Below are 14,913 nucleotides of genomic sequence, written 5' to 3' on the forward strand. Positions count from 1 at the left end.
CATTTTCTGTCTGTGTGTTACAATTAGGTAATCCTTGAAACAGTTCAAACATTTTACTACTATTATGTTTGTTATGCTGATATGAGATCAGTGACTACTGCAAAAAAAATTATGACTCTCTGAAGGTTCAGATGATGGTTAGCATTTTTTAGCAATAAAGTTCTCTCAAATTACGATTTAAATCAAGGTATATACTTATTTTATACATAATGTTATCACACACTTAACAGACTACAGTGTGGTGTAAATATAACTTTTATACACACTGGGAAACCAAATAATTCTGTGACCTGCTTTACTGTGATATGCAGTGGTTTGGAACCAAATCCACAGTATTTCCAATGCATACCTGTATACTGGTACAGTGCAACATTAGATACATGAGAAAGTCTGAGACTGAGTTATGCATAAATAGAACATTTTCCCAGATCAAAATTATTTTTTTAAAAAAAAGAAGAAAGGGCTAGAGTATTTTTGGAAGGGTATACAAACTGGTAACTACAGTTGCTTCTGGGAAAGGAAAACTTTAAGTCTGAGATAAATTACCCTTAAAGAAGTTTGAATTTTTTATGATATACATGTCCTGCTTTGAACATTTCTAAAAGCTCTTTAAAACTATATTTGAAAAGACAATTTAGTTATTTTCATTAATATTAAAAATTCACATGGATGTAAGTGACATTTAATCTTCTCTTCTAGAACCAATATGATTTGTTCAAAGTACGCACAAAATTATTCTTCTTAAATTAACTGTATTGCAATGGACACTCTGTCTTAACAACTGAATGCTTCTAACCATCAATGCATTTAGAAAATGGTACCTGTCCAGTAACAACTGCTCGGGAGAATAATTTATTTAATTGAACAAGTTCGTTGGGCGTTGTATCAAATTTCAGGGCTATACTATTCAAAGAATCCCTTGATTCAACCTGTTTAAAAGAAAAAGAAATTAATGTGTCAAAAGAGAAAATCTAAATCATAAGGTTTAATGATCATTAATATGTCTATGGAACAATCTTACATTTGATTAGTAAGTGCTGTATTTCCATCTTTAGAGATAGAATAGCTTGAGAAATTTTGCGTTTGTTAACAATTAGTCTCAGTCTATTATCAGAGTATATGCTTTACCATCATACATTATAATTATATGAAGTTCTCTACTTCAAGCAATTTCAAAATACAAACCATAATTTACAAAACACAAGTGATTTTCATCTTACAAAAGCTTTAAAGCAATATACTATAGTTTCTAAAAATATATGTAACTTTTATAAAGTAATTTTACTTTAGCAAAGCATGTTGTATTAAACTTAAAATGCTATTTCTAGCAATCTTTATATACCTAACCTGTCATTTAAATGGATAAATTAGAAAATATATTCAAACCAAAGGTGAGGAATATGTTTGTGAATCAGTATATCTTAATGAATACTTATAGAAATCTTAAATTATGAGATTTGATTGCCAATTATCCTGAAACAAAAAAGTCATTTGATTGTTCAACATATTCCTTTAGAATTCTCCATAAATAAAGCATTATGAGAGCTCTGTAAGAACAAAATGAAGTGCAATTAAATAGTTTTACTGCATAAAAGATTTATAATCTATTTGGAAAGTAAGAAAGACAAAAAAGATTATATAAAAGATGAAAAGCAGTTTAAATGAAACAACAAATACAACAAAAGCTGAGTAGAGATAAAACAACATATTTGTTCCTAAATGTCCAAGAAAGGTTTTATGGAAAAGATTTAAAAGCTAAATCGTGAAGAAGGGGTAGGAATTTGAGAAGTAGAGAAAAGGGAAAGGAACATTCAAAGTGGAAAGAATAGAACCGACATATCAGAGATAGAAAAGTTACAAAACACATTTGTGAGATTTTGTAACTTCCACCTAAACTATCCAGAGTACACTTATGAATTTATGATTTTAGGAAGGGAAATAACTAGAGTTAAATCTCAAAAAAGGATGATATTAATAGGGTATTTTGAATTAGACTGTAATAGACTTTGAAAAATCAGGAAAAGTAGATATGAATGTGGGGGGGCTAAAAATATCCAATAAATATATATTTTCCTTTTAAGGTTTGTAAAACCAAACTGATGCCAAAGACAAGAATAAATAACCTAGTTCTGCTCCCTTCTGTGCAAACTTTCTCATCTATGCAGTGAGATGGTATTTCACTCACTTTATTGAGATAATGTATGTAAAAGCTCTCTGTAAACCAATTTTACTTTGCTGTAACATCTGAAAATTTATAAATTACTTTCTTTCATATGAATTAATGCACATTTAATCTTCACTATTATTACTAATTGGGGTAATGAAGTAATTAAGAAAAGCCCACCAATATAAAGCAATAAAGTTATGTGGCTGAGAGGCATCTTAGATTTGTGGCAACAGGTCCAGGATTAATGAGATAAGAGAATCGATGCAGAAAAACCAATATAATACTACAGCAGTAGATAATCTTTAAAGTAATAAAAATGTAAAAGAGATTAAGGTATAAGATTTTCAAATAAGACTCGAGAATATAGGAATGGACTGAATGAGGTAGTAATACAGTAGTAGTTGTAGAATGTCACAGGTGTGAACGTTAATGAGCAACTGATGCTAAATCCAAAAATGCCAACCTGGATGAACAACAGACTGATGGTAAATGGAATAAAAAACTAGGCACTGGGCAAGGATGAAAAAAGAATTGGTATAAGGTTTTCTATAGCTTGTTAAATATGATGATTTAATGTATATGAAGGACATGTGTAGGTTATATGCAAATACTGTGCCATTTTATGTAAGGGATTTGAGCACCTGTGGATTTTTGTATCTGTGGGACTGCTGGAACAAATCTCCCAGGATACTGTATTTTATACCTGTTTCTCTGGTTCTGCTCTTGTCGATTCCAAATGTGAGTGGTCCCTTGTATCTTTTCACTTTTCCATTTCCATTCTATTAGTCGGAAATCTTAAGAACTGTACTATCTGAAGTGTGAGACCCAAACTTTTTTCTACTGTACTATCTGAAGTGAGACCCAAACTTTTTTCTACTGTACTATCTGAAGTGAGACCCAAACTTTTTTCTATTTAGAAATAGAAAAAAGTTTGGGTCTCACTTCAGATAATACAGTTCTTAAGATTTCCGACTAATAGAATGGAAATGGAAAAGTGAAAAGATACAAGGGACCACTCACATTTGGAATCGACAAGAGCAGAACCAGAGAAACAGGTATAAAATACAGTATCCTGGGAGATTTGTTCCAGCAGTCCCACAGATACAAAAATTCACAGGTGCTCAAATCCCTTACATAAAATGGCACAGTATTTGCATATAACCTACACATGTCCTTCATATACATTAAATCATCTCGAGGTTACTTATAATACTAATACAATGTAAGTAAACAGTGGCCAGTAAAGGAAATTCAAGTTTTGCTTTTTGGAACTTTCTGGAATTTTATTCCCCAAAATATTTCAATCCATGGTTGATTGAATCTGTGGATGCAGAACCCAAGGATAAAAAGGGTCAATTGTAACTACAAATTTCAATTAACCTTTTCCCCAAAATAACGATTCTTAATTTAAATTTCAACTTGCAACCAATAACACAAGTTTTATTGAATTACAAAAAAAAAAAAAAATCGGTAAGCTCTTGAATTCAAAACCAACTAAAATTTCATAATTCTTCACAATTGTGTGATTACATATATAGACAATGAAATGCCCCATGCCTACAGTCTTATGCCTTAATGAAACATCAAATTACACTACTTAAGAGTTTACTGTCTGAATTTATATTCTTAGTTTCTCAATTAGGCAGAGAAGGTACGAGCACACTCAAGTTTATAATATGTTTGAGAGAAGATCCTTTTGATAGTAGTAAATACATTTCTACCCTAAATTATGTCATTTCAAACCTTTTAAAAATAATTAAAATTTCAAACTGTCAATTACACAGTTTATGAAAATAAAGTGTGACTCAAGGTTTTGATACTTTGTTCAATTTTTAGAATTTATAAAAAATAATCAAGACTCAAGCCAAGATTGGAAGGCTTTGTGATGACACAAATGTATAACCTACTATTTTCTAAATACAGATGTAACAAAATATTAGACAAACTATGGTTAAAATAACTGCTTTATAACATGTTAACATTATCTAACAACATTTACATTTAATCAAATAAGCAGCATAACACAGATTAGATTTCTCACTTTAGTCCTCCATAGTAACCAGAAATATGAAAGGCTGACTCTAAGGACATTTTTGAGAGTCATTTCTAGAACAGAGAAACTTAGCTATGTATCAGTGCAAATAATCGAATGAGAGAGGTTATTTTAGAAAATTAATATCAATTTGCTTTTTCCATATTCTGTCATTCTCATTATCACTATCATTGCTGGGAATACAATGAAGATCACATTTTTTAAAAAGTAAGTGCTTCCCTAAAAGCCCAATCTAATAAAAATTATTGTAGCACAGAAACTTTAACTCCCAGCAAACTATTATTTTATTAAATTTTCTAGAATTATCTTCATATCACACTTAAAAAAAAAATCCTAAATACAATTAAAAACAAGTATCATTGTTAGTAAAAGTTATTGACAGTGAAGTACAGATTTTTAAAATAAGGCAATTAGGAACCCTTGTCTCATTTACAGTATAAACAAAGAATACCTCCAATAAGACTATCACAAATAGAAATCACCTTTTCCAAAACAAATAACTTACAGTATATTTAACAGTCCCTTTGGGTTTCTGAAAAGACATTCTTCTCCCATCTTTTTTGTCTAGGGTCTTCTTTTGGCCAGTATCTGGAAAAAAAGATGATGCAAAATTCTATTAAATTATTTTCCCTTTCAGAGTAACTTAAGGACAGCTAAATAGAGCTGAGGGAGCAGATATTTACAGATTCACCAGGAATACAGCTTGCCACCGAGGATTCTCTGCTCTAAAATACAACCAAGTATCAAAATAAGTAAATGTACTTCCTTCCCTGCTAGGTTTACAAACTGACCAGTATGAAGCAATACAGTTAATAACTGGAAGTCAATTCAAAACCTAAGGAAGGAAGGAGACAAGATGGCGGAGAAGTAGGTGGACAAGGGGCACATCTCTCTCCATGGATGTATCAGGAACACAGAAGATCAGATGCAAAAGATCACGTGGAGCACGAGCTGAGGCTGGCAGGAGTCCCTAACCACCAGAAAGGAATATATAGAGCCACACAAAACTCAGTAGGATGAAGGAAGGAAGGAAAAAAGAAGAGCAGAGTGAGCAGGGTCAGACGTGCACCGAGTAGGTGGGGAAGCTGAAGCAGCGGTGAGATCCCCACATTTGGGGCAATCAGTTGGGACCGAGGGGAAGCATTCAAAACTGTTGGAGAGTGAAGCAGCTGATATGTGACAGTCTGAATAGATTGAGACCCACACAGACAACCCAGGACGTGATCCTACATACCCCAGACAGGAACGCAAGTCCACTAGAACGTGTGATGGCTGGGAGCTGGAGTGTAGGGATTGGAGAGTAATCCCAGGGTGAGGACTGCTTTTGACTTCAGAGAGATGGCAGGAGGAGACAGGAGAGAAGATATGGCCACAGGGAATGCTTTGAAGGAAAGCTTGGAAGCCATGGAGGCAGGGCACTACTGCTGAGTCACATGCAGGGTGTGGAGTCATCCACTTAAAAACTTGGAACAAAACTACCATATAACCCAGAAATCCCACTAGTGGGCATATACCCTGAGAAAACCATGATTCTAAAAGACACATGCACCCCAGTGTTCACAGTAGCACTATTTACAACAGCCGGGACATGGAACCAGCCTAGATGTTCATTGACATATGAATGGATAAAGAAGCTGTGGTACATATAAACAATGGACTACTAGTGCTATAAAGGAACGAATTTGAGTTAGTTCTAGTAAGGTAGATGAACCTAGACACTGTTGTACAGAGTGAAGTCAGAAAGAAAAAAACAAATATTGCAATATTAACACATATAAATGGAATTTAGAAAAACATTACTAATGTAACATTTGCAGGGCAGAAATTTGCAGGGTAGGGCAGAGATAGACTCACTGAATGCATTACTACAAATAAAGCTAGTGGAGGTGGTGGAATTCCAGCTCAGGTATTTAAAGTCCTAAAAGATGATGCTGTTGAAGTGCTGCACTCAATATACCAGCAAATGAGGAAACTCAGCAGTGGCCACGGGACTGGAAAAGGTCAGTTTTCATTCCAATCCCAGAGAAAGGCAACGCCAAAGAATGCTCAAACTACAGTACAATTGCACTCATTTCAAATGAGAGCAAGGTAATGCTCAAAATCCTTCAAGCTAGGCTACAACAGTATATAAAACAAGAACTTTCAGATGTACAAGCTGGATTTAGAAAAGGCAGAGTAACCAGAGATCAAATTGCCAACATCCGCTGAATTAGAGAAAAAGCAAAGGGATTCCAAAAAAAAGATCCTCTCTGCTTCATTGACTATGCAAAAGCCGTTGACTGTGTGGATCACAACAAACTGTGAAAAATTCTTCAAGAGATGGGAATACCAGACCACCTGACCCGCCTCTGAGAAACCTGTATTCAGGACAAGAAGCAACAGTTAGAAACAGACATGGAACAACAGACTGGTTCCAAATTGGGAAAGGAGTATGTCACGGCTGTATATTGTCACCCTGCTTATTTAACTTATATACAGAGTACACCATGCTAAATGCTGGGCTGGATGACTCACAAGCTGGAATCAAGACTGCTGGGAGAAATATCTACAACCTCAGCTATGCAAATGATACCATTCTAACGGCAGAAAGTGAAGAGGAACTAAAGACCCTCTTGATGAAGGTGAAAGAGCAGAGTGAAAAGCTGGCTTAAAACTCAACATTCAAAAAACTAAGATCATGGCATCTGGTCCTGTCACTTCATAGCAAATAGATAAAGTGGAAGCAGTGACAGATTTTATTTTCTTGGGCTCCAAAATCACTGAGGATGGTGACTGCAGCCATGAAATTAAAAGACGCTTATTCCTTAGAAGGAAAGCTATGACAAACCTAGACAGCATATTAAAAAGCAGAGAAACCAACTTTGCTGACAAAGGTCCATACAGTTAAAGCTATGGTTTTTCCAGTAGTCATGTATGGATGTGAGAATTGGACCATAAGGAAGGCTGAGTGTGGAAAAAATGGATGCTTTCAAATTGTGGTGCTGGAGAGGACTCATGAGAGTCCTTTGGACAGTAAGGAGATCAAACCAGTCAATCCTAAAGGAAATCAACCCTAAATATTCACTGGAAGGACTGGTGCTGAAGCTGAAGCTCCAATCTTTGGTCACCTGATGTGAAAAGCTGACAAACTGGAAAAGACTCTGATGCTGGGAAAGACTGATGGCAGCAGAAGGGAGTAACAGAGGATGAGATGGTTGGATGGCATCATTGATTCAATGGACATGAGTTTGAGCAAACTCTGGGAGATAGGGAAGGACAGGGAAGCCTGGCGTGCTGCAGTTTATGGAGTTGCAAAGAGTTGGGACGGGACTTAGCAATAGAACAACAATAAAGACTCAGACACAGAGAACAGACTTGTGACACAGTGGGGAAAGGAGAGGGTGGGATGAATTGAGAGAGTAGCAAAGAGAGTAGATTAATTGAGAGACTAACATTCCTATTAGCACATGTAAATAGATAGCCACTGGCAATTTGCTGTATGATGCAGGGAGCTCAACTGGGTGCTCTCTGACAACCCAGAGGGGTAGGATGTGGTGGGAGGTGGGAGAAAGGTTTAAGAGGGAGGGAACATATGTATACTTATGGCTGATTCATGCTGATGTGGGGCAGAAATCATCACAATATTGTAAAGCAATTATCCTCCAATTAAAAAAATAAATTGAAGAAACGTAACTGTCAGCTGAAAGGAAGTTATTAAAAAGCAAAGTAAGGACTTAAAATTTATTAATTTATTAAAAGTAAATTAAGTTATTAAAAAGTAAATATATTTCAACACATCTAGTCCTATTATAATAAAGTATATTTGAAGTTTATTATTATTAACCAAACCAAGTTTGAGGCATGTAACATTAATCTTCACAGAGGAAAACATCTCTAGTTCTAATACAATCATAGTTAAAGACAAAATCTTCACTATGGAGTTATATTAAAATACTGTATTCTTTATACATACCATGAAGTAGATTAAGATATGCTTTCATATATAAACATACTTTTTATGCACACCATTTCAGATAGAGTGCCAACTATTTGTCACTTGCTTATCAAGATATTTCATTTGAACACATCATTACCACCAAGTTTATAGTATCTGTTTTAAATTCTGTATTAGTGTTAGCTTTCTCATCTGTACTTCATGTAACAAAGATTGCACAGAACTGATAAAATATCACTCCTATCTAAACAATTTTAAATAAAATCAATCTCTAAAAAATAAACTCAAAGCTGAATAAGATCATAAACGTAACAAGATGTTATAGTTATGCTCAATTTTTACAAGATTAAAACAGTAATTCTCAAAGAAAAATTAGTTCTACCTAAGCCTAAGGAATTTAGAAAATATCTTCCTCTTTGTTCTCCCTCCATCCAATCTTAATTGATATTTTGACTATTCTAGAGTTTGTTTATATGTATTTAATTAGCTCAGTTGGGTGAATGGTTCTAATGAAGCATTAACAATGATAAAAATAAAGTTCACATCTCAAAAAAACCCAGTTAGCTCTACAGTACTTAAAAAGGCTGTCACCTTTCTGATCACCCAGGTTAAGGCAGATCTCTACTACTAGTCATATAGTGTCTTTGTTTCCTTCACAGTATCTGGCACAGTTTTAAGTTTCTTTTTAAATCTCTTCCACTAAACTGTAACCTATAAAACACCCTACTTAGTTCCACAATGACTCCTCAGTGCCTAACAAAGAGACTAACACATAGCAAGCATCAAATTTGAATGAAATAATGTTTTGAAGCTACAGCTTAAACTGTATCTAGAACTGCCACAATTCTTACAGTCATTTTGTTTTTTAAAGAAAAGTGGACAAAGAAGAAAAATATATACGATTTGGCTGTAGAAAAAGAGATGTTTTCCTAAAGTTACGCTGGGAATGAAAAATGGTATAATTCTTAGGGAAAGACAGCATTTTTTCTTTTCACTATATTCCAATTTTCCTCCATTAAACAGCATATATTTAAGTTTGTTTTTTTGTGATAAAACATTAAAGCTATTTTAAAATACATTAAAAAATTAATTCCTTTCCTCTATCTCATTTTGCAATTTAAAAGCAATGCAAAATATAAGTTCAGATTACTTTTAACTAATAATATATATCCTTTCATGATTTCAGGAGTAAGTGATGGTCTGCACTTGCTTTGTATAGTTGTATTTTTTTTAATCTGTTAAAAAAGTTCATTAAAGGTCTAAAAGAAAGTGTTAGTCACTCAGTCATGTCCGATTCTTTGCAACTCAAGGGACTGTAGTCCATGAGGCTCCTCTCTCCATGGAATTATCCAGGCAAGAATACTAGAATGGGTTGCCATTCCCTTCTTCAGGGGATCTTCCTGACCCAGGGATCAAACCTGGGTCTCCTGCATTGCAGGCAGATTCTCTGTCTGAGCCACCAATTACAATTAAATTTGCAACTGCAATATCATTTTCAAAAGTTTACCATGGAGTGCAGTTCAGAGAAAGAAAATTAATATATCAGCTTTCTGCAGCTTAAAGTTTGAAACAAACTGAAAGCACTCACTTTAATAATTTAAAATTATAATAAAATATATTGCAATGTCTTATTATAATAAGTTCTAAAATTATTTTAATAACCAATATTAAAACATGTATTAATAAACATAAGTACCAGAGCACAATGAAATACACTAATCATTCTCTTCTATCAATACAGAAATATAATCACAATATTTGAGAACTGAAAGTGATCACACAGGTTACGTAGCCCCGTTTCCTATTTGTTAACTTTATACTACCCTTTTAAAGACAGTTGCCAGCATACATGAATCTGGATTGGGAGTATGGAAAAGAGAGGCCCCATTTAGCTTCCTCACAAAATTATTAGTATTACAGTTTAGAAATGCATAGATATTTATGATTTGAAAATGAAAATAATAGTGAACATGTATCAAGTGCCTAGCATATGCCAGGGCTTCCAGATAGCTCAGTCGGTAAAGAATCCACCTACAATGCAAGAGACCCAGTTTGACTCCTGGGTTGGGAAGATCTGCTAGTGAAGGGATAGGCTACCCACTCCAGCATTCTAGCATGTGCCAGGCACTGCTCTAAGTACTCTTCATTTCCTATCTTACCTATTCATCAACCTTATACAGAGGGTATCACTTTTACTACCATTTTACACCTGAGAAAACCAAGGCACAATTTTGGTTATTACAACAGGATACTGTTCAGCAGTACACTGCTAAACACTGTGTGCTAAAATGCAAATAACCGTCCCCCCACGAGACAACAATCTGTCACAAAATGTCAACCCTGCACAAGTTGGGAAACCATGCAATATACCCTAATAGTAACCATGACATATAGAAGGTGCTCCATAAATATCAAATGAATAAATGAATATGTAATACTTTCCCCTGAGGTACAATTATCTGGTATGGTGGAAAGAGCAAGGGCATTAGATTTTACTCTACATTATCAGAAGCAGAAGCTTAATGTACGTAATCTAAAACAAGAAATTCCCATCTAGACTGTATTCTGTAAGTTTTGATACACTGTATTTTAATAATTTCATCCAAAATATTTCATGACTTTTACCCTAATTTCTCCATTTGCTATTTTAAGAATATTGCTTAATTTACTAATCTATGACAATTAAAAATTTTCATCTTTTGGTTAGTGATTTCTAACCATACTGTGATAAAAAAAATACTCTTAAATAGTTAAAACCTGTGAAATTCATTAAAACTTGCTTTACAATCATGTATAAATTTAGCAAATGCTCCATATACATGTGCTTGAAAAGAATGTGTATTCTATACAGAAGGGTAGTGCTATATGTATGTGTGTGTGTGCATGTGTGGACATGCATGTGTGTGTGTTTGTGTGGACACACAAACACCTATCTCCATATCCCTGAGATCAAATTTTCTGACTGGGTTCAAATCTTCTATATACATATTGGTTTGGTTCTGCACGCTTTCTTCAAATTACTGCTAGAGGTTGTTAAAATCTCTCACTATGATTGTGGGTTATTCAGTTCCTCTAACGTTTCTTTACTTTGCTTTCTATATTTTGAGACCATGATATTAGGTTCACACAAAATAAAAAACTGTTATATCTTTCTGGTTATGTTGAACCTTTTCTTAGAATATTTTTAGACTTAAAGTTTGATATACTTTTAAACAATTATTTTTATTTTTATTTTTTTGGCTGCTCCATGTGGCATGTGGGATCTTAGTATCCCAACCAAGGATCAAACCCATACCCCCTGCAGTGGAAGCCAGGAGTCTTAACCACAAGGGCCAGTAGGGAAGTCCCAATTGAGCAACATAGATTGACCTAGAGATTATACTAAGTGATGGCAGTCATATAGAAAAAGACAAATGTCATATCACTCATATGTGGAACCTAGTTTTTTTTTAATGATACAAATGAACTTATTTATAAAACAGAAACAGACTTACGGATATTGAAAACACACTTATGGTTACCAAAGCGGAAAGGGTGGCAAGTGAGGAATAAATCAGGACTTGGGTTGAATATATACGTGCTACTGTATATAACATGGCATCCGGTCCCATCACTTCATGGCAAATAGATGGGGAAACAATGGAAACAGTGAGAGACTTTATTTTGGGGGGGCTCCAAAATCACTGCAGATGGTGACTGCAGCCGTGAAATTAAAAGACGCTTGCTCCTTGGAAGAAAAGCTATGACCTACCTAGACAGCATATTAAAACGCAGAGGCGTTACTTTACCAACAAAGGTCCGTCTAGTCAAAGCTATGGTTTTTCCAGGAGTCATGTACAGATGTGAGAGCTGGACCATAAAGAAAGCTGAGCGCCGAAGAACTGAAACTTTTGAACTGTGGTGTTGGAAAAGACTTCTGAGAGTCCCTTGGACTGCAAGGAGATCCAGCCAGTCAATCCTAAAGGAAATCAGTCCTAAATTTTCATTGGAAGGACTGATGCTGAAGCTGAAGCTCCAATACTTTGGCCTCCTGATGAGAAGAACTGATTCACTGGAAAGATCCTGATGGTGGGAAAGATTGAAGGCAGGAGGAGGGATGAGATGGTTGGATGGCATCACTGACTTGATGGACATGAGTTTGAGTAGGCTCTGGGAGTTGGTGATGGACAGGGAAGCTGGTGTGCTGCAGTCCATGGGGTCCTGAAGAGTCAGACATGACTGAGCTACTAAACTGAACCGATATATAACACTGGGGAAGGAAATGGCAACCCACTCTAGTATTCTTGCCTGGAGAATCCCATGGACAGAGGAGCCTGCTAGGCTGCAGTCCATGGGGTCACAGAGAGTCAGACAGGACTGAGTGACTAACACACACACAACACATTAAACAATTATGTTAGTGGTCATACCATAGATTATAGCCTAAATTGTTAATTTTCAGTCTAATATTTACTAGTACTTTTATCTTCCTTCTGGTCAATGTAAGGATGTTAAAAACTGTGATCCTACCAAGACTTATATGCAATATTTATTGCATATTTCAATTACAAATATATATATTCAAAAACACTCTAAGACATTATTTTTCTAGACAGTCAACATTCATTCGGTTCTTCCCTCATATTTACTATTTTTATCGCAACTCTGGGTAATTTTGTAGGGGATGGATTCTTATAGTTGGTACGTGTTCTCCTCTGTTGTTTAGTTTCCACTGTTTCTGTTGAGAAATAACTGTCAATCTTATTCTTACAGACTGACTACTTGTTCTAAATGCTTTTAAAATTCTTCATCTTTGGTGAGATTGGTACTGATTCCACTTGGGGCTTTGGAGAAGGAAATGGCAACCCACTCCAGTATTCCTGCCTGAAGAATCCCATGGACAGAGAAACCTGGTAGGCTATATAGCTAGATATGACTGAAGTGACTTAGCACGCACACACTTGGGGTTTGTAGCGATGCTTGAATCTGTTAATTTCATCATTCTTGGCATTTTCAGTCATTCTTCTCTTAAATAATACTTCTGCCTTCATTCTCCCTCTCCTTTCCTTTGGGGACTCAAATATACACATATTAGAACTTCTAATTATATTTTGTATTAAACTTATTCCCGCCTTTATTTTCCAGCACCCCCCCCCACTTTATTCTGGATATTTTCCTCTGATCTAATTTTCAATTCACTAATTCTTTCTTCTGTGGTGGCCGATTTGCTATTAAATTCATCCACAAAGGTCCTAATTAGAAAATTATTTTCAATTCTGGAATATCCATTTTTCTTTTTTATAGTTTGAATCTCTACAAAACTCTCAATCAGCTCAAAATTCTCAACACAGCTATTTTAAATCTGATAACTGCAAGATACAGGGTTCCTGTGGGTCTATTTCTATTCTCTTGTTGTTTCTGATGTCTTACCAGGTGCCTAATTATATTTTATGTACTTTAAATATGAAAAATTGTCTACAGACAGAATTTGACAAACAGAAAGCTGAAATTCTCTAGACAGGATTAATGCTTGCTTCTGCCAAACGCTTGAGGACACTAGCAATACCAAATCTTATTAATGCAGTTATAGGAATGATGATTTAGAGCCAAGTTACCATCCTATGAGTTTTCCTCTATTCCTACAGCATTTTGGGGGTCCTAAGTGACAGTAGTTCATTCCTCTATTGTGGTAGGTCTTGTACTGTGTCCCTGTTCCCTCATACTAACAGACTGCCAACAGCAACTTTTAATCTCTGAGCTGCTGCTTCTGGAATCAATACTTCCCCTGGGGAAAAAAGCAATCCCAAATTGGAGCTGCTCTTCCTTCAGCCTCTGTCCTCACTCAGATCCTAATCTAGTTCTATCAATCAGTTTTCTGATAGCCTCAGTAAAATTTGTTTTGGCCCAGCTATTCATGCACTGGAGAAGGAAATGGCAACCCACTCCAGTCTTTTTGCCTGGAGAATCCCAGGGACTGGGGAGTCTGGTGGGAGGCCATCAATGGGATCGCACAGAGTCGGACACGACTGAAGTGACTTAGCAGCAGCAGCAGCATAGAACTGGTGGAGAAGGAAATGGCAACCCACTCCAGTATTCTTGCCTAGAAAATCCCAGGGACAGAGGAGCCTGGTGGGCTGCCGTCTATGGGGTCGCACAGAGTCGGACACAACTGAAGTGACTTCGCATGCATGCATTTATTTATTTATAATAGAAATATAGGTGATTTACAATGTTGTGTTAGTTTCTCATATATAGCAAAGTGATTCAGTTATACATAGATCAGATCAGATCAGATCAGTCGCTCAGTAGTGTCCGACTCTTTGCAACCCCATGAATCGCAGCACGCCAGGCCTCCCTGTCCATCACCAACTCCCGGAGTTCACTCAGACTCACGTCCATCGAGTCAGTGATGCCATCCAGCCATCTCATCCTCTGTCATCCCCTTCTCCTCCTACCCCCAATCCCTCCCAGCATCACAGTCTTTTCCAATGAGTCAACTCTTCGCATGAGGTGGCCAAAGTACTGGAGTTTCAGCTTTAGCATCATTCCTTCCAGAGAAATCCCAGGGCTTATCTCCTTCAGAATGGACTGGTTGGATCTCCTTGCAGTCCAAGGGACTCTCAAGAGTCTTCTCCAACACCACAGTTCAAAAGCATCAATTCTTCGGCGCTCAGCCTTCTTCACAGTCCAACTCTCACATCCATACATGACCACAGGAAAAACCATAGCCTTACATATTGTTTTCCATTATGGTTTATTAGAGAATATTGAATATGGTTC

At 35.9% G+C, this 14,913-nt stretch overlaps 1 protein-coding gene across 10 annotated transcripts in view; it reads right to left on the minus strand.

The window, feature by feature from the left end:
• The window catches only part of OXR1 (oxidation resistance 1), a 440,707-nt gene that overhangs the window by 73,913 nt on the left and 351,881 nt on the right, over positions 1–14,913 (minus strand). For all 10 annotated transcript variants that reach the window (XM_055546450.1, XM_055546449.1, XM_055546451.1 and 7 more), the window contains 2 exons: positions 4,726–4,808; positions 822–929 (listed from right to left, as the gene is read on the minus strand). In XM_055546450.1, coding sequence (XP_055402425.1) covers positions 822–929; positions 4,726–4,808 — 191 coding nt within the window. The remainder of the gene's footprint in view (positions 1–821; positions 930–4,725; positions 4,809–14,913) is intronic.

The sequence above is a fragment of the Bubalus kerabau genome, chromosome 14 (genome assembly GCF_029407905.1).
Source record: "Bubalus kerabau isolate K-KA32 ecotype Philippines breed swamp buffalo chromosome 14, PCC_UOA_SB_1v2, whole genome shotgun sequence".
NCBI lineage: Eukaryota > Metazoa > Chordata > Mammalia > Artiodactyla > Bovidae > Bubalus > Bubalus kerabau.